The sequence below is a fragment of the Vitis riparia genome, chromosome 13, assembly GCF_004353265.1.
Source record: "Vitis riparia cultivar Riparia Gloire de Montpellier isolate 1030 chromosome 13, EGFV_Vit.rip_1.0, whole genome shotgun sequence".
Classification (NCBI taxonomy): Eukaryota; Viridiplantae; Streptophyta; class Magnoliopsida; order Vitales; family Vitaceae; genus Vitis; species Vitis riparia.
Genome location: NC_048443.1, coordinates 24,949,047 through 24,969,659, shown reverse-complemented (window position 1 = coordinate 24,969,659; position 20,613 = coordinate 24,949,047). Strand labels below are relative to the sequence as shown.

General features: G+C 36.7%; 3 protein-coding genes across 4 annotated transcripts; all 3 read right to left on the bottom strand.

The window, feature by feature from the left end:
* Window positions 1-4: 4 nt before the first annotated feature.
* Window positions 5-2,668, bottom strand: LOC117927585. The gene is made up of 3 exons (XM_034847179.1): window positions 2,196-2,668; window positions 1,747-2,109; window positions 5-851 (listed from the first exon to the last, which is right to left on the bottom strand). The coding sequence occupies exons 1-3, from the start codon at window positions 2,478-2,480 to the stop codon at window positions 219-221; spliced, it is 1,281 nt and encodes a 426-aa protein (XP_034703070.1). The 5' UTR covers window positions 2,481-2,668; the 3' UTR covers window positions 5-218.
* Window positions 2,669-4,271: 1,603 nt separating this feature from the next.
* LOC117928712 lies at window positions 4,272-10,374 on the bottom strand. Of its 2 annotated transcripts, XR_004653640.1 has the most exons (3): window positions 9,564-10,374; window positions 8,629-8,735; window positions 4,823-4,906 (listed from the first exon to the last, which is right to left on the bottom strand). XR_004653640.1 is itself a non-coding variant. In XM_034848705.1 (2 exons), exons 1-2 carry the CDS (start codon window positions 9,938-9,940, stop codon window positions 4,678-4,680), a joined length of 606 nt encoding a protein of 201 aa, XP_034704596.1. In that variant the 5' UTR covers window positions 9,941-10,366; the 3' UTR covers window positions 4,272-4,677. The 2 variants fall into 2 exon arrangements, 1 of the variants encoding a protein (XP_034704596.1); XM_034848705.1 differs by lacking the exon at window positions 8,629-8,735 and having other exon boundaries at window positions 4,272-4,906; window positions 9,564-10,366.
* Window positions 10,375-11,389: 1,015 nt separating this feature from the next.
* Window positions 11,390-18,228, bottom strand: LOC117927562 (transcription factor MYB1-like). Its single transcript, XM_034847128.1, has 2 exons — window positions 17,859-18,228; window positions 11,390-12,600 (listed from the first exon to the last, which is right to left on the bottom strand). The coding sequence occupies exons 1-2, from the start codon at window positions 18,148-18,150 to the stop codon at window positions 11,756-11,758; spliced, it is 1,137 nt and encodes a 378-aa protein (XP_034703019.1). The 5' UTR covers window positions 18,151-18,228; the 3' UTR covers window positions 11,390-11,755.
* Between the last annotated feature and the right edge of the window lie 2,385 nt (window positions 18,229-20,613).

Genomic DNA, 20,613 nt, shown 5'->3' with positions numbered 1-20,613 from the left:
AAAGGGAAAAAGAAATAGATACATGATCTGGTTTGTTCTTTTATTAGAAGAAAATTTTATCCTCCTTCCACTTTTTCGTCTCCTCCCCTAAAAGTCACGGAGGAGTGTAGGATTTCCCAAATTACTCAACTTGGAAGTTGACTTGATTACAGCTAAACTGAATATATTTATATAATGTGATGATATATGTACAAATTTTAACTCAAAATCAAACGCATTTACAGCTCATCATCATCATCGTCGTCGATGTTATAGGAATCATCAACATCAATGGCCACCACTTTGGCTGCGCTAACCCTGGAAGAGGCGGCCGGAATCTTGAAAGGCAACTTGGTATTGCTCCCCACGACAACATCGCACCCTTCTTCATCCACTTTCTTCAAGTCTCCGGGAGGCAAGAAACAGTCCGTGGACAACCCCTTTATGTTGAAGTCCACTTCTTCAATTGTCCACCTCTCCTCCATGCGTGTCCTTGAATGGCTCTCAGAGTTCTCCCCGAACCTGAACAGTGAAACAGCAGTGGTGCCTGCATGAGCGATGTTGACGCCGTCGATGGTTCGGTAGTCTTGGATGAGCGACTCCATGGTGGTTTCCCAGAAGATGCTGTCGTCTGCCGATGATTTAATTCTGAGGAGGTGGGTGTCCGCCAGCTGCACCAGGAGGCCAGTTCTTTGGCTGAAGTAGCCCCACACTGTGTGCCTCATAATCTCCACGTTTCTGCTGCTTCTTGCTCTGAGAGTTGATGTCTCCGTCTCAAGCTTCAGTATGAAGCAGTCCTCTTCATTGATTGTCTTCTCCCCAATGCAGACTGAATTGGAGAATAAATTGGCTGTGGATCTTGGGTCAAGACCCTGCACACACAACATGAACATTGGTACTATTACATTTAATTTTATATTATAACTAGTTTGGATATGGTTTACTTTTAAAAAGTAATGAATATAAATTACAAGTTGATTATATAAATAACAAGAGGGCAGGCCAAACGTGCACCAAACTCATAAGTTCATACCAACCACCCCATTGGGGTTGGACTTTTGAACAAAATTCACACGCAAAAGATAGACCAGCAAAATTGTTGACTTTGTTTCTTAATTGCCTTGGTTCTATCTTCTAAATTGACTTTTTGATCAAGATTGAACTTACAATTTGGGGCATAAGAAATTCATCTGTATCCTGTAGAAAACAAGCAAAATGATGGTTCAACAATCTGATAATTTGGGTTTGGCAGAGGGGCGCCACATGGAATTGGGCCTTAAAGTACTTTCACTCTTCTCTTGGGAAAGTCAAAAAGAGAACCATGGGATTAACTGTAGAATCCAGCTAAGTCTAGCAGCCAAGAGGCCCGCCTTGGCCCTTGGCCCTTGGCCCTTGGACAAGTATAGTGTTCTAGAAATCCGAGATTGGTCAAATAATTGTAATACTAATTTTTTTTTTTAATTATTACATTCATTCCTTACCACGTCTTTTGATGAAGATGAGAGGGAGAAGCTGCGTGGGGGTTTCACACAAAACGTGGAATTTTGGGAATTACGGAAAGGACTTTAGATAAATCATTGAACAAAATTTTCTATGAATATTGTAAAAGACTATCATGTTGCTGGGGATACGCCTTGTGGCCAAAAAAGGAAGGGTAATTCAGTAACTTGGTAAACAAGGATTCCACCATTGGAAACAGCGAATCTTCACCTTCTGATGATGGTGATGATGATCAAAGAGATTGGAGAGAGAGAGTGAGAAAGGAACCTGTAAAGCACGGCGAAGAGGCCTAGGTGGACCACGGGAGGCATGGGAATGGTGCCACGGGGTCTGCCTCCAAGCCACCACGCCGTCACTGCCGGCACTGATCTTGCAACCAGAGACAACTAGTTCCAGGCACCAGAGCTCCGGCCTCTTCTGCCACAGCACAAACCCACCCATCTCTCCACCACCATGACGCACGCCCTTCACCTTCATTGCCTTATTCTTGCAAACTTCGCCTGCGCTGAACTCCGACGCCATCATCCTCACCTTCCCCATGGCGTACATGCTGTCTATAGAGTTCAAAGCCGTCTCCCCTCCTGCCGCCGCTATGTATTGCTGAACTATATATTTCGCCATTGAAGCCTCCTGCGTATAAAAATTATAGGCTTTAAAAAGAAGGCAAAACCAATAAAAGCTATAAGAGATAAAGAGTCTAATGGGTTTTGACTTACAATGGGATGGTCTTTGATGCTTTGGTTGATGGGGTGGCGATCGCAACGGACGGGAAGAGGGATCAGCGGAGCTCCGACGACTCCGAGAAGGAGCTGGATCTCCGTGTTTCGGCCACCGAAGATGGAGGTTGCTGATCTCTCGGGGTTGGATTTCATCCATGATTTCACGTTCTGCCATGATAAGGAGGTGCTCTTGTGGGAAGGGAACATCTCTTCTGGGATTGGAACTTCGAGGACAGTGTCGAGCCCATCTTCTCGATCGAAGTTGGGACAGAGCTTCCTCATGAGACAGACAGACAGAGAAATGGAAAAGAAGCGTTGAACAAAGAAAGAATGAAAGGTAGGTAGAAAAGCTAGGGAGTTTCAGGTTGTGGTAGTGGAGTTAAGGGAGGGAGGGAGGGAGGGAGGGAGGGGGAGTGAGGAGGAGAACTAAAGAGAAAGAAAGAGAGAGACTTAGATTCAAAGGGAGGGTCGCTGCTGGTGTATATCACCAACCGACCATGGCCCCTTCCCAACGTGCTCCGCTTTGGCTGTATCGTGAGGGCACGCTCCTTCTCTCTTTCTTTCTTCACCAATAACCATCTTAAATAACATTTTAATATTTTATATTTACCATATATATAAGGTTGATTTCTCTCCTCCACCTTTTTTGCCTTTTAAATTATATTCCCCTGTTTTCCAACCTCCCAAATTATTCGTAGGAAACTATGATTTACCGCTTTAGATCGAGTTCCTAAACTGGCGGAAGAAAAAAATCCTCCCCCCACCAACAATACTAGCTAGACTTTTAAGGATCGCTAGATTTTACTTACTCAAAAGTAATACCTATATTAAAGGTTAAGTCAAATCTACATTTGATTTACAAAACCATACATTAGGTAAGGAAAGGATGGATGAAAAAGAAAGAAAATGAGGCTTGAGTTAGAAAGGGATGCGTTGGACAGCGTCACTTTGTTGCTCTTTTCACTGCAGGGGTGTCCAGCGACCACCACCAGGCTCGAAAATGGGAATAGTATCTGGAATTAAATTAAGATTAGAGAGAGTGTCGGTGATACTGGGTGACGCCATAACACTCGACCCACCTTCATTTGATATTCATGAGGTACGGTAGTTAGGAGTCTTAGGACGACACCCAACAGATACCGTCCCATTAGCGGTGCCACATTACCTCCGACTTTTCTGATCAAATTCCTAAATTAAGGCCCCCCCCCCTCCCCTCGTAAATTAGTAGAGCTGCCGCGACACGTAATCGGATGAGGCCAAGAACGCATCAGGGGAAAAAAAAATGAAAATGAGCACCAAATCATGCAATGCACGTTCTCATCAAATCTAATGGGGGGCAGTGGATGAAACATTCTCGAGATGAAAGTGGGGAGGGATTCCGGATTCGTTTAATTTGTGAATTATTTTTCATTAGATTGGATTTTGAGGCACCCAACGGTAAAATGGGGTGGTGTCAGACGCCCACGTTGGTCACTAAAGCATCACATAAATGCACCTCGTTTGTTGGAGTGCCATGGCTTTTAGCGGCCTATGTGGTGTGGGGGCCTTCTTTACAGCTACAGCCATATTTTCACACTTACACCAAGATCTTTTGAAACAAAAATATTTAAATTTGAAAGCTTTCCATACTCTGGCCATATTCAAATGTTTCCATAATATTCAACAATTGTAGTTGAGTGGTTGATTTTTTTTTTTTTCTCAATTCATCCTGGCATTTTTATTTGTATCTTAATTGAACTTGTAATTTAAGGACAAAATAAATTAGAATTATTTAACATTTTTAATGTTTTTACAAACAATACACTGGGTCCAAACAAGACTTTATGGAGAGAGAAGAACCGAAACTTATGAGAATAATTAATAAGTGAGTTCCAACTCAGAGCTGTACCAGGCAACCTACGACTGCCACCGCTAATTACGCCTTATTTAAAGCAACTTCTGACGACGGTATCTGAGAATGGTAATAGATTTATAATTCAAGCGTCACAGCCGCATTCGGTGTTTGTCTTTTCTACCTTAATGACTCAGCACCCATAAACGACTATTATTTTTTGATTCATACCATGATCATGATATCGTCACATGGCCCCTCTTGTAATGAAATTACACCATAAAAATTCAATCTCCATTTGTACAGCATCACAATTCGTCTTTCCAGTTTCCAATAGAAATTCTACAAGCAAAGGGAGGCCAGGAAGGCCAAGGAAGTGAAACAAATACAGTGGGAACCAGGTGAAAACAGTATACAACAATATTTTAGGTTATGCAGAGAAGAAAATAAAGGAAATAATAATAGAACACCACCAAGTACAAGGTTCATCAAAAGCTCTTATATGAACAATATGCTAGGCAAGAACGGGCAAGGCATGCTGGCTGGGGATGGTACCTGCGCTGAGTTGCTAGGAGCCTTAAGGCTGGTCTGCTTCTCGATCATCATGTCTCAAGAGAAATGCTCAAGCCTCAGTCGAGAAAAGGATTTTTATGCTGATACGTTGAAGTGAAAAAGCCAAGAGATGACAAAAGCGAAGACCATACAAGCTAGAAGGAAATTCAGGAATCTATGGCCTTGCCAGAAGTTTCGGATCTCTGTTGGGCGTGCAGGTGCTGCTGCAGTTGCAACATCAGTTGTGTCATTCCACTGCTCCATCAACTCAGCCTCATTTGCACCAGAAACATTTCGCGCAACTGATCCACATATCTCACAGATTCTGCAGCAAGAAAATTAAAATTGCAGATTGATATAATGTCAAAAATCATAACACCACATAGAGAGGATGTTCATAAAGTAGCTTATATAACACAATCTATAAAAGGGGGGAAAAAAAGGCCCAAAACTACAAGAAAATGAACTAGAGCCAAAACAATACAAGAAAGGATGAAATTCCCTAAGCCAAACATAAGGTAAGCAAAAAGTAGAGCCAAAGCCAACATCAGTCCTATTTAGCATATCTCCTCTAGACAAGCCTCTTTCCTGATGAAACTTTAGAATATGCTTCATATTGAGCACATGATTTCTAAATCGCTTGACAAATGGTTAGGATGCAATAGTTCAACTGTTACATCACCCAAATCTACTGTCTAATATCACGTTAGAAACATTAAAGAAGCATGTGCACAACCACAGTTTCCCATAGCTCCTTATCAAGGTTTTAAAATTATCCAATTTCACATGAAAAGAGTTTTAAATTTGGGATTGAAATGGATGCCTAAATTTAAGTCTAATTTAGGTGAAATAGTTTTGGCATTTTGATACTCAAAAGAAAATGCAAAATAAAATTCAGTTGAAATTCAAAACTGGGAAGTTTGGGAAAAAAGTAAACTGAGATTGACTGTTTCTCAACTTTTGGACAAAATGGTAACAATCCAAACAAAAAGAGATTCAGGCTAGAATGAAATTGGATGCTAACTCACAGATATAGAACTACGATTTATAACTATAGCCATTCTCTTTGTCATAATCTGTTTATGGTCATAATGATAAAGATTCTTGTCATTTTTAAGCATATATGTGAGAGGAGAAAAGTACTGATAGAACCTTATATCCAAATACTGGTGAAAAAGTACTTGTAAAGATTCCTTTGACATGAACAAACACATGTATGGAGGGAAGAAGTAATGATAGAACCCTAAACAACCCACCAACACCTCCCCCATCTGAACTCATGTCCCAAACCTAAAGAGCTAAGTTTCAGCATCATCAAACACTTTCAGAGAAGAGATCGGTTATTATGAGGTGCAGATCATTTCTTTGCTTGGATGGCTGCAGCCAGTGTAGGGGTTGATGCACAGCTCCATAGATATAAATTTGATGTTTAGCACTCCAAGAGACAAATCTATGCATATCCAAAGGTCGAGTTTAAAATATAGATTAGGGATTTTAATATGGTTTCCGGACATTGGAGAGAGATCAGAAACTGTCTGGGAATGATATTAAGAACTGGTGGACAGGAGACTAGGTAAAAAATAATGGAATGGGAAGGTGGAGTCAAGCCCACCAAAAAAAAAAAAATTCGGAAAGACACCCTTGAATCCACCTTAGGATGAAGTTTGGAAATGTAATAAGAGTGAAAAGGCAAAAGACCATATTCAACCTTTGGACAAAAAACCTTGAATCCACCCAGAAGATGAGGAAAACCAAAATAATAGTCAGCAATTATTAGAACTAATTGGACTGGTTATTGACTATAAACTCAGTAAAAAGTAGAAAATTTCTTAAAACACTTGATCATTGTGACCATACAAAAATAAACTCTCAAACTAAAACCACAAAATTCTGAGAAAAAATTGTAAAAAATGATAAAAAGAAAAAAAACAAGATTACAAGCACAACTTTTAACAATAAGAAAGAATAACAACACAGGATAAAACTCATGTACTGGTCCAAGTATTTGGGAGCAGTTAGCCAGCTGACCAAATTGCCCCATGTTTTTAGGTCATAAAATACATCTGATTGATGGAGTAAATCGGTTTGCATACATCATTCTTTCTGAAATTGATGCACAAACAATATCCACACATTCATGAATTAAAGCTGGCAGTCAGACCCAAATCTAATTTAATTTCCTAGGTCAAGCAACTTCCTTAATATATGATTATAAGAAATAGTGATATAAGGACCCTATGCAAATAAAATTAATAAAATGAAAGAAGGAATTATAATTACATATATATAAATGAATAAAAGGAGTATCAAACAAAAAGCAGTAACTTCTTATAATAGAGGAATGATCCACTTTAAATCAATCAGAAAAGGCAGAGGGGAATCAGAATAGCTTTAAAGAAGGGAGGTTTACCAAGAAAAACTGTCAAAAGGGGGCTCTTTGATCACCTAGTTGCAATATGTAAAACAAAGTGCTCATATTGATATTTAACACCCAAAAAGCATGAGAATTTTAGAAACAGGTAAAGCATGAGACTTCTAGGAGCAAGACCTGTTCAATCAGTTCACATAAATTGAAAAAATGGATGTTGATTGGAAATGGAAGATCAACAAGACAACAGACTACACACCACTTTCCCTATGGATAAAAATTAAACCTCCCATAGAAACAGAGACATAACCATTGCCTGCAACAATTTGAAACTATCCAAAATAAATACCGCAAGAAAATGTATACCTAACATCAGTTGAAATATCAGAAACACCCTCGAATGTGTAAGCACAGGGTATACCTGCCAAGATAATCTAGGGCAAGTTCAAAGGAGGAGAACAAGTCGGGTATGAGAAATTATTCCACATAATGGAAAAGGGGCATCATATTAGACAAGGACATTTGTTAATTTCAACCATGAATGGGATAAGCTAAAAACTTTGATCTTGGAAAACCTGACAGAAAAGTCATTTTACTCGAGACAATTGGAAATATTTAGTCTAAAGACATTTATTAATTTCAATCATGAACAGGATAAGCTAGAAACTTTGATCTTGGAAAACCTGACAGAAAAAGCATTTTACTCAATCGACAATCGGAAATATTTATGAAAATTTTTTATACTCAACACTTATGCAGTATCATAATACAACCAGGCTGATGATATTAATATTTTACTAAAAAAGTTTAGCTACCAATTTACCTAAAAGCTTTAGTTGTTAAGTAACAGACCGATAATGCATACTAGGCTAACAAAAGAGGTATGCCAATCGAGAAAAGATAGGAAGGCTGAAATGGGCAAAGATGGAAATAGAATAAAATCTGCATTAAAATCCATACTTTAAACAAAGGTTAACTTTCAATAAACTGGAACAATGGAGCATGATTTTCATGTCAAACCTATATAATAAAAATATACAAGGGCACTGTTAATGAGCATAATGGGATAATTAAATTTACTAACTATAACTAAAAATTTAGCTTCCGATAAACTGAATACAAAAACAGAATTTAGATTGTCAACCCCAACAAATAGGATGCAGCATTGACAATAACAATAACATATAACATGTCAGGTTAGACAACACAAGTGCAAGCAACAATAGTCATCTAGAAGAATAATAGCTGAAAAGAATATGAAATAAAATAAAATAAAATAAAATATACTTTATGCACTAATTTATGCAAAATAAAGATGAGAAACAGCTATATATAATGAGAAATGTGTCAGCATTCATCTTTAAGAGAAAGATGTTTCAAAATAAGTTTAAAGAAATGATGAATTGATTTTTTCCTTTTAATTAAACAAGAAAGATCTGATGACAACAAGAAGACACCAATAAACCCAATAATAAGATAAGAATATCTCAAAATTTATGACATGATATAAATTTTGACCATATCACAGCCACCTTCATAACAAACATCTCCGAGTAAATTAAAACTCTTATTTATTAGATCACTATGCCACCATGGAAATGGCCCTATCTGTCCAATTGTCGTTTTTCATGGGATCACAGAGTGGAACACCGGATCTAAAGCTGCCATATCAATAGCACCTCTTAAATTCTTTTAAAACTGCCAGATGATGGAGCATCCTCCAAAGTTCTGCATTCCAATATACTATGTGCTGGTAGCACAAGATTCAATGTTTACTGGCACAAACCTAGAATCACAATGACAATCAAAATATCACATCAGGAATATCTGCGAGTGCAAATGCTTTAGCCTAAACAAGGAATACATGGACAATAGTCAAAATCCAAAATAAAACAATGAGAAAGACAAATGATAAAAGGAAATAGAGAGAGGTCTCTGGACGCAATTAAATTCCAATAAGACAGAAATGGAGAAGAATCATGAGCACAGTTGTAATACAAGCAGGACCTTCTGTGCGTCCCATCTTTTGCTTTACTTTCTTGATTCTCTTCATTTTATTATTACCTGCTTTTAGTCTTTTTCTTTTTCTTTTCCTCCCCAAAGTAGAAATATTATTCTTATCCAAGTTCATTATTGTGAGCCTCTCATTGAACAATGCCTAATTAATCAATCTTTGGAGGTCGGAAACTAATCAAGAAAAAACTAGTTCAGAATCCAAAAATAGCAAATTCAGAAGACTACTTCCTCAAACGGGAGCCAGATACCCAAAGATAAAAGAATCATCTTCAAGAACTTATCATACCAAAAGAAAACTATAGGCTCCGTTTGATTGCTGAGAAAGTAGTGGGAAAGGGAGCACAACTATAATTTTGAACCTTACATATTTCATAAGTGAAGAAAATTTCGAAACCCTCATAAAACAAAAAACTCAAGGTTTTGTAGTAGTTTCCTTTCCAATATTTTCTCACCAACCAAATAGAGGGAAAACTCAGATATTTCCTTGTAATCACATCAGAATATACAAAATACTAAGAAACCACAATAGGTTATCTGCAGAACATTTTAAAGAAAAAAGGGAAAGAAAGAAAGAATCACTCATTTAAGCTAGACATACTTGTTGCCCTTAATCTTGAACCACGCCTCTGCACACTGCTTATGAGCGGCAGCCAAATCGGCCTTGCAAGAACAACCCAGTTCAATCGGAATCCCAGACTCCTGATTCGTTGAATCCAAGCTTAGGTGACAAATCCTACAATCCCTCTCCACTTTCGCCAAATGCACCTTAATCTCCGGAACCCCACGTCCCAGATCCACGTCTACTGAACATTCTGACACAGAGGATTCCCTCCCCTTTTCCGAAACCCCAACAATCTCCGTCCCCGGCCCCCTCGAACACCTCTGCTCCTCATCGCCGTATGAGCCACCGACACCGCCGGACCCACGCCTACCTCCCTCTTCTACATCACCATGACGCTTCTCTACAGTCGACATTGTGGATAAGCTTCATGTAAATCATGAATGCCCCCACAGCGGCTTGGAAGAAAGAAAACTACTCTCCAAACGATACCAAATACCCTCAACCTGAGACCGACTGTACGGTGATTTTCTGGGATTTGAACAAATGGGCACCCCCAGTGTCTCAGGTGAAAGACATCTCTCTCCACCTCTTTCCTGTCTGTCTGTCAGTACATAAACATGAGGCAGCTGCCAAGAGAGAAAACTTCAGACAGAAAAATACGAATTATATACTCAAGGTAGGTGAAAAAGAAAAAGAAAAAGAAAATCCCTGTTTTCTTTCTGCATCCTTTCCACTTTTCCTCAAAATTAGAGAAAAATAAAACTCACTGTATTTGATCATGGCAAAGTTTCAGAGGCCAAAAAAAACCAAAGATTTTTCTAAACCTCATGCAAATAGAAAAAATAAAATTAATATATGTACAAAATTCTAAGACGACTCAAATTAACCGACCTTTGAATTGAAAATAATAAGGAGATGGGTCTAGTGGTGCAATTAAAATTCTCCACGGCATTGGGGCCGTTGAATATTTTTATTTATGAAATTAATTAAACATTTTTCCCTTTTCAAAAAAAATTAGTGAAATTTAATTAATAGAAAGTCGATAATGATTGACGAGAAAGAAGTCCTCCAAACATGCCACCACAAGAAAAACGTGGGCGGCCACAAGACTCTTACAGGGAAGAAAAAGGATCAACAAGGTGGGACTTCAAAAAAGTAAAAACATGGACGGCACAGGAGAAAGTGCTTTACAAAAAGAGATTCACTGAAATGGACTTTAAAATGGTGTTATTTTCCGCTAATAAAAATGAGTTTGTTTTTAATTTTTTGTTTTTAGAAAACAAGAATATTGTGATGAGTCATGAGTGAATGAATAATGGCGACGATCCAGAGTTTGCGTGCAAGGGCTGGGAGGGTGATTCTGACTTCTAGGGAGTGACGTGGGTTTCAGTCTATTACATGCGGGTTTCAGAAAAATATCAAGAGTGATCCAATTATTGTTGCAGGAGTTAGTTAGAACTTCGAATCATGATAGTCTTCATATTTTTATTAAGATGCCTGTCTCATTAAAATCTATTCTTCTCCGCTGTGTTTGGTTACAAGATAATTTGAGGAAAACACATCACAAAGAAAAATATTGAGAAAAAGTAATAAAAGAAATATATATATATATATAATAAAATAATTTTAAAATATATAAAAATTTTAATTATATTTGATTTTTATTTTTATTTTAAAATCATATGAATTGGAATTTTATTATAATTTGTAAAGATTAAGCTTGATCTCTAAAAACAGAGAAAAAAAGAAAATATTAGGATTAATTTGAAATTTTATTAAATAATTCCTTCTATCTTTCTTATTTATTAAATTATTAAACTAATTATGATTAAGTATAACTAATTAATAATTACGGTTAAGTATACCTAAATCAAATCAGCCCTTTATACTAAAAATTGAGAGCTTCATGCTTATACATTCATCAAACCATTCATGAAAAAACCTCATTTCAGAGTCAACTTGACGTCAAGTATGTTTTACATCCATCTCTTCACCCCCAACGAGAGGCCTTCTTCAGATAACTATTGTCCTCCACTAAGTAATTCAGGAAAAAGACGGTTGTAATTTACTAATTTTAGAAGTCTACCATCCTCTCACTTTAAACTCTGTTTGACGGTGATTTTAGAAAATGTTTCTAACTTTTCTAATTCTTGAATTATAAAACTTTTCAAAGTCTTAGAAACGTCAGAAAAGCTTCCTCTAATTACTGTCAAATGGAGGATTTGTACCTAGGCAGGCATCTGGGTCGGCAGCACCTCTGTCATCATGCCCATCAGCTTGTTCCTTCCCTCCTCAAGTCGCAAATGCTCATTCTTCAGTTGTGCTGCAGCTCCCATACAGAGCCTCTGTCCGGCTGTTTCGTCCTGCATGCTACTGCTGCTGTTCACAAGGCCACTCGTGATCCAAGCAATACTGTTCAACTCTGCAGCTATGGATGCTAATTCATGACTAGAGAATGGTGGGGGTTCCATGTATTCAATAAATTCAGGCCCCAACAGCGACCCTTGAGATTGGCCACCAGTTGGAGCCTCACAGCAACCGTGACCACATTGCAAAGGGATCGTGGGTTCACTATAAACACCTTCAAGGAATTTACAGACCTCCAAGTGTGGTTTAGAGGTTTGGACCAAAGGCCCCTTCATTGGGGCCGCCCTTGAAAATGCAGATCCGACTCTCAGGCCACTTGGAGGGTTGTAAACGCTGAAGGCACTAACACGTGCCATTGGACGAGAAATGGAAGAATGATCTTCAGTGGTCTGAACCTTGTTTTCACACTGATAGAGTCCATTATCCATCAAGCTCGCATCTCTTCCTTCTGGGGGCTTCCGTGAGTCGATATCACCTGGCGACATGGTTTCTTCTGAGGATGCCTTTGTTCTGTCAGGGCTACCATCTTCCAACATACTACCAGATATTGGTTTAAACATGTCAAGCTTCTTGCACTGTCGCTTTAGTGTAGAATTCCAGTGGTTCTTGATTGCATTGTCTGTTCTGCCTGGCAGGAGCCTTGCAATTGATGCCCACTTATTTCCATGATGTGAATGGGCTGCAATTATAATACGATCCTCTTCCTCTGCAGCATAAAGGATGCATCGTTTATATTAACAAACGAAAAAACGAGTAAACATGGATGTGAGTCCAGTTCCACAAGAACATGCAGAAAACATCCACTAAATAATTTAGGACCAATGATCTAGATGGAGCAGCGGTTTTGTTGGTTACATAATGGCAAATCATGGCAACAACCAAAAATAAATCTCAAATAGAAAATAGACAAAACCAGTAAGTTCAAGTGTCAAACCAACAAAAGAAAAGACTAAAATAGGAATTTTTTGTGACTAATTATAAATAAAAAATTGATTTTTCCATTAATCCAAAAGAATTAGCAAAATAGGTGGTTCCATGGATAGCAATATCTCAAAAAACATGTTGTATAGTAACAAATTCCCATATTTTGTCCATATATGATAAATATAAACTCTTTCCCCTCCCCACTTTTTGTTGTTCACAAAGAACAACTTTCTGGCGATGCTTACAATTTACTATCCGTCTACTTCCAGGCTCCTAATTGCTTGGAAATGACAGCCATAGCTTGTCCCAAGAAATTGCTAATAGGCTCCTAATTAAGTGTTCTAAATCTGGTCAGATTTTTTACTGAACTTCCTGACTGGCTGGTTCAACTTATAGGCCTAGCCAAAAGCTTGACTGAGGACAAAACAAAGTAATAAATGTCACATGACCAGGTGTGAATAGTCCAATTAAAATGGTTCTTATGCCAGTCTCCAGCTAGCTACAACTAATTGGCAAATGCAACTATTCTATCAACGATACAAAAATCTAAATTCAGTCCAACAAGATAACCATAAAAACATGAGCTGTTTGAATGAACAAGGAAACCAGCCCACACAACACCACAATTTATAGTGGTTCGGCCATACACCTACGTCTACTCATGGAAACCTCACCGGTTTGCGTCCATTAACCATATATGGTTTCCATTGTTAATCCAAAATATTACACCCTTAGTGCTAAAACCAGACACATACAATATGGAGGACAAAAGAATAAATGAGAGCAGAGGTTACCAAGCTTAAGCAATCAATAGTGAACCATCTACCAACCCAGCCTTCCATCGTTGTTCTCTAGCTCCAAGCTTGAAGGCTCCATCTTTTGTACACCACACACCCATCCAATGCACTCACACACAAATAATGGGATTTATGATTTCTAGTGCATTCAATCTTTGCCCAAAGAACATTTGAACTTAAATGTGATGAAAATGCTCTCTCTAGGTTGTAAGTTCAATGTCAGTGTGTTGTTTTTTCTTCCAAAAACTGACCCTAAGCAGCTTAAATAGTGGGGCTAAAGATGGCCCCAACAGCCACAAAACTGAGCATCTAATGCTCTGCAAGTTCCAAACTGGATGATCGGTGGAGTCACCATCCAATAGATTCCAATGAGTGAGGCAAATGAGAGCCCCAATGGCACAAAAATCAATCATTTAATACTCTGAAAATTGCAGAGCAGCTGATTGGTTGAGTTACCAGCTGATTGAACTTCCAATGGTCCCAATTTGAATTTAAATGATTTTAAAAACATGAGAATCCAAATGGGTACTTGCCAACCAGACTAGACTGCTCTCCAGACTCTAAATTGTGACAAAGTCCAAAATGAGATCTCTAGAGAGGAACCAGCTGACCAGAATTGAACAGCCTACCAGTCTCCTTGAGGACTGAAATCCCCTGGTCAAGATGCTTTAAACTTAGAACCAAGGTTCAACCAAGTCAAATTTTTATTTCTCAATGCATGCAAAAATGGTTTGCATATGGAGCAAACAGCCATGATTTTTAGCCAAAAAGAGTAGTTTGTTGAAAGTCTTCAAATCTTCAACTTGAACAAGACTTAACCCTTAGCTACCCATTGTCATGAAATGATCAAACCAATAGGCTTTATTGTCTCTAGAAACTTTATCCAACATAAATATGCCACCTATGCAGAGGAGAATTTTAATTTTCAAAAGGCAGAAAGTGGGTAAAGCTTGTGCAACTTCAACACCAACACACAAGTCCTAATAAAAATTTTCAGAAATTATGAGACTCAATATCCAGCTATTAGTTTAAAACGGCATACATACATAATGGATAATTTGAGGAGTATGTGAGCAATGCTAATCATCAGTGGAAAGTCAAGGTTAGAGAGAAAAAAAAAAAAGCGGACTTCTAACTTAAAGCTCCAGCTACTAATCATTTCCAATAAATATATTGAAAAAAATTTAGACGGTTACATAAAAACAACTAGAACTTTTGTAAATCACATCCCATCTTAATTAGTTGTTTTAGTAGAAATGAATAACTGTATATTCTTTACAAGCCACAATTCTGGTTGGCATATAGAACAAAATATGAAGATCTTCCCGAAACTCGAATTTGTCCTACAGTTCACCAAAAAATAACTGTTACTCAGTTCATTTAAGGTACCTCCTTTATCGAATATCATCCCATTTCATAGAGAGAGAGATTGAGAAAAATTCACAGGTATGTGAAATTGTATTTTGATATACTATGAGATATCTTGAAAGAAAAACAGCTTCAGTTCCTTTATATTCCACACAGAATGCCATATCTTGTAAAACCAATAAGAAATATTTTTTTGCCATAGACTTGAGTTTAAATGAGACAAAATAATATCACCAATACATCCTAAACAGATGAAGAATCAAATCATCAAGTATACGACTTGAATTTAAAAAGTACCAGGAAAAAACACCTTTTGAATGTTTTCAATAAAAAAAATCTACAAGCCTTCTAAAATCTAATTAAACAGCCTGTTATTAAAATTGACCTTCTGATTTTTATTTACTCACCCTACTTCTTTCTCATTTTACTCTATCCTGAAACTCAAAACACAGTTACTTAAATTCCTTTGAAACCCTTCATCTATCTTGTTGTGTCTTGATGTCCTATCACATTGCTCAGCCATATGCAGGAGTACTACCATATACAACTGTTTTGAAGACGACATTTTCACAAGACTCAACCCCATAAACAACAGCTTCGTCAATCAGATTGTTGCTTAGACTCTGCAGTTGCATCTTGAGAAATAATATCCACAATCAAAATTCAATAGTGGGTAAGAAAATAGTATACATTCTTGAAATAAAAACATTTCTTAATAAGCTGAACAGAGAGGATCCAGTAGAATCAAAGATTTAAGTACTCCACCATGACTCAAAGTAAAACATCACCTTTATCTATCAAAGTAACTGAACCAAGGATTAGAATCATTACACTAAAGTTTCAATTTGAGATATAATAATCATACAAGCAACACAAAAGTGGTGGGCTCTTTATCAGGATACATGAGAGGTGGGCTTTTCATCATTATACATGCTCATATTACGCATGGATTTATAAAGCTTTTATGCCACCTGTCAACCCAATGCCTCCTAACTTCTTTCTTTGAGTTTAAGATTAGCCATGTGACAAAATAAGGTCTTAGAAGGCCTAATTGGTAAACAAGTTTTTTTTTTTCTAAAAAAAAAAAAATCCTATCCTGAAATGAGTCATACTAAATAGGAACACAATAACTGGGATGCTGAAGAACAAAACACCAAACATTCTTCTTTCAAAGTTCAATTCTCAAATCCTTCGACTAAACCCATGCTTGCATGCATTTGCAACCTAATTTCAAGTTTAAACAATCCCCTGCAATTTCAAGGGAGGCTATTCTTTTACCTTTGTATAGCCTTAATTGAAATTCTTGACGAATAGAAGAGATTAATAATTCAATTTTGACCATAGATTATAGGGCTGCCTTCTCCTTGCATCATCATCACTGCTTCCACTTGGGGCAAAACTACTCAAGAGCATGATCTAATACTATTGTTTAGCAACAATTAACCCCCCAAAACCTCTCATATTTTCTGGATATCAAACAACTTATGACTTTTTCAATGGTTATGCATCCTCAGGTACCATCCATTAACACAAATTCTTTCAGGAATAGAAGGCACCACCAGATTCGTTAATTGGAGTGCAAGAATTGAGTAATCATAATAGTAATAGCAAATTTAATGCATTCATTAGTTGCAACATCTCTGCCTCAATTTACATTATCGTTGCCATTATTTGCTCCAATCTCATCTAATAGGTTATTGAACTGTGCTGACCAATGCTTGCGGCACAGTCAATTTAGTAACTTTATTCACCTCCTTCGTCACCATTTTTAACAAGATAGATGAAAGTTAGTTTTCATACCATTCTAAATTTCTAATAAACCTTGATGGACCTTTACATAATACACTATTGAACAAGGGATAAAAGGGGAAGGATGTAATAGCTTAGCTTCCAACTAAATTAAATTTCTTGTTCAAATTTAATGACCATAACAAAAGCTCATTACAGATTTAACAAACCTACTTCCCTAGCATAAGAAATACCCACAACATTTCCAACTGAAATCCATGAGTTCAATAAGCCTAAATAACAAAATCCCAAAAGATTCAAACCAAACTAGCTTCTCAACACTATATAAATAAACAATGCTAAACATCTCAATATTTTTTCTTTCGTTGTTTCCTTTCACTGCCTGCTAAGTAAATCCCTTGTGTATATATAAGAGCTTCATTCAATTCAATGTAGTAAAATTGTCTACTAATCAATGATGAGCAATCTCATCTGTCAACTTGGAACTCATGGCCTCTCCAGATTCTCCTTCCCACCAAAACAAAGAGAGCCTTGCTATAGAACTCAGAACATGTATAAAAAAGGAAAAGAAATCTATTTTTGAGAATAGGTGTCATACCAAACATTCCCACCTCCACCCCCACCTGAATTCCATCCTATGGCCATAAGAATATAATGAAAGAAAAGTAAAGGCAGCAAAAGCTAAAGGAACGAATATAAAGATTGCAATCCCTTAAACACTGACGCACCATACTAGAGTCAGAACATAGTATAAATGTCCACTGAATACTGCCTATCAGAAAATAAATGAATGGCCCCTGAATATTAATTTGGGAAGATGGTGAAATAGGAATCTGAAGACATATTGAAATCCAAGCAATATCAACCAAAGTCAGAACTCCACAGACAGTACCAAAAGAAAACCCGATTGATCCCAATAACAAATACGACAATGCAGTAACTTTAATCAAAATAATCATGCTGACAACGAAAACTCAACACTACCCATCAACACAAACAAGAAAAAAACACTAAAAACAATTAGATAAAACACTAAAACGACTCCAAAAAGTAACATCAGACAAAACCCTCATCGAAATTCCAACTAAGAACTGAACAACGGAATTTGACTGAAAATGGCGGTTACCAGTAAAGGGCTTCCGCTTGACGCAAGGGTCGAGCTGGTTACACCAGCGAAGCCGGCAAGACTTTCCAGAACGACCGGAAATTCCACGGGCGATCAAGCTCCAATTCCGGGGGCCGAACTTGTTGACGAGTTGACTGAGAATTGCGTCTTCTTCCGGAGACCAGGGACCCCTGACTCGGCCACTGCTCCCACCGGCTCTTGTATCACCATCACGGCGGGCATCGTTGGCAGTGACCACGTCTTCCTCGTCAACGAGGGCAGCTGCTGCTGAATCAACTTGGAGTTGGTCCATATGGGAGAGGGGGTGTGGTGAAGCGCAGGGTACATATACCTGCCTAACGGCAAAACCGGAACATGCTCTTCATTTTTGCCCAAATGTTTCCGACTCTGTTGTTCCGAGCCAATTCCTTCAAACGACGTAGTTTATAGTGATGAGACACAAAAGCGACGTCGTTTGAAAGAATGAAAACGAATGGTTAAATAAATCCTCCTAATATGATTATAACCCATGCTAAATATCCTTAATTTACATAAAACTATATGGTCCCACTACACACATTTCATAACAAATTGACACAATCAAATTAACTGTTGGTTTCTTATTTTTAAAATAAAAAACTATTATAAAAATTATAAATTTATTTCACATAGTAAATTTTTTTTAATAGATTTTAAAATTATAAAAAAACGAAAAAAAAATGGAATTACTAAGATTTTAGAAAAATGTAATAAAAAAATAAAATTAATTTTAAGAACTATTCTTCAATATTTTATAAAAATTTATTTGTATTTTTAAGTATTTTTTTAAATGAATCATTATTGTATAATTACTTTTTTTTAAATATCATTAAATAAAGGGAAAATAACTAAAATATGTTTTTAAAAAATACAATATTTTCTTTTTGTAATAATAAAAAATATTTTTATTTTCTATTTATCAAATATGTTCTTCTAAAAAAACCTTATTAAAAAATGGTTTGCTCTTTTAAGGACTTGTTTCAATAAGCTTGTTAGTCAGCTTTTTTACGATAATGATTCATAATGATCAAGTATGACTTAAGCTCCTAAATTTGCATGTAGCACTTAGATAGCTCAAACTATTTGATGTTGCTAAATCAATCTTTTTTCAAATTTAACATATTATATTAACAACGAAAAAAGTAACATTTAAAGAATTTAGAAGAGTAGTTGTATTGTATAAGAATATTTTATAAGGTTAAGAATGTTCTTTAAGTGCTTGATGTCTTAACCAAATGAGGTTATCTTTTATTTATAGGCATTTTATGGAACTCTCTGAATCCTCAAAAGTTTCTTTGTGGAGTTTCTAAGCTTCTCTAAATTCTTTTATTAGTAGGGAGGTGTAGATGTTTTCAGGTAATTTCAAAAGCTTGTTGCCCTTTCATATAAGTTATTTCAAGACATTAAGTTGAAGTTACCAAGAAGTGGGTAGAATCTGCTTTGGGTCACTACGAGCCCGTACCTTGCATGTCTGAAATTGGTCCACCTTGAGTGCCCAGCCCAATAATGAATGATATGCATGTTTTTGTGTGTCACAAGGGCCTTATTTTCAGCCCAAATTTGGAATGGGTTGGACGAGGTAAATTATGTTTCTCAATGGAAGAAAGTGGCTCATCTAGCTTTTAGAAGTTGGGGGTCCAACTTCTTTTCAATGGATTCGTTAAGATATTTGAATAATTGTCTCATTCAAATTCACACTTTTCAAGTTGGGTTGGGTTGGGCTGAGAAAAACTTTCTTCATCATCGTCATCATCATCAAATTTATTTTTTTAGTATGATATTTTGCTCAAACCAACTCGACTTCAATTCTTTCAAGCTTAGGCAAGATTTTAGGTTTAAACTTTTTTTTTTTTCATTTATTTATACTAAAATCTAAATAATAAGTGACATCATATTTTAGGATACTAATTAAAATATGAAAAATAAATTTACCTATCTTTCTAATAAAATAAAGTAGTAAATAATATAATTATAATTTATTTACCATGTTTTTTTATATATATTTTAAAAATAATTTTTATTTTTAATCATTCTTTATTTATATAATTAATAAAAATAAAAAATAATTTAAGAATAAAAGCCTTACCCTTTTTTTAAGTCTTTGCCTTTCCTTTTTCAATCTAATTGTCCCCAAAACATGGCAACTGTCTCATCAGTCATCACCACTAAGGCACTAACCCTAATGGGCAGGCAAAGACTTCCATCCATACGAAAATCAAACTTAAATAGCCTCGTGCGTCAAAGACACGTCTAGCATTTCTGCTTTCATTGACTCACCAAACGTGCTTGTCGGTTCAATTCCTCCTGTGATTTTCGGCTTCCAATCTCGTTTCTTTATTCCATTTTCCTTTCTTTTCAGCTCAAGGATGATTGCATGCTTATCCTTTTTCCTCCTAAAGTCTTTGTTCACAAAAATAATCTCAACTTTATTCTAGAATCACAGGCTTATTCTTTGTGGGTATTGAGGTTAATCTTCTGTTCATGGAAAACTTCAGAAGTCGTGATACAGTGGACGGTCGCCCAAGGAAAATGAGAGGTGAGCCACCCAACAACGACAAGCGATGATTGCGCAAAGCGGGACACTTAGAAAATGACACCAAAATGATTCAAGCCATGAAAAATAATTTCATGTTGAAGATCATTAACGTGAATTGTTTGAAGCAAAAGATGAAATGAGATTCATAAATTTCAACTTGAAATCAAAACCCCAGTTGCCTCGACAATATTGTCGCAGTAA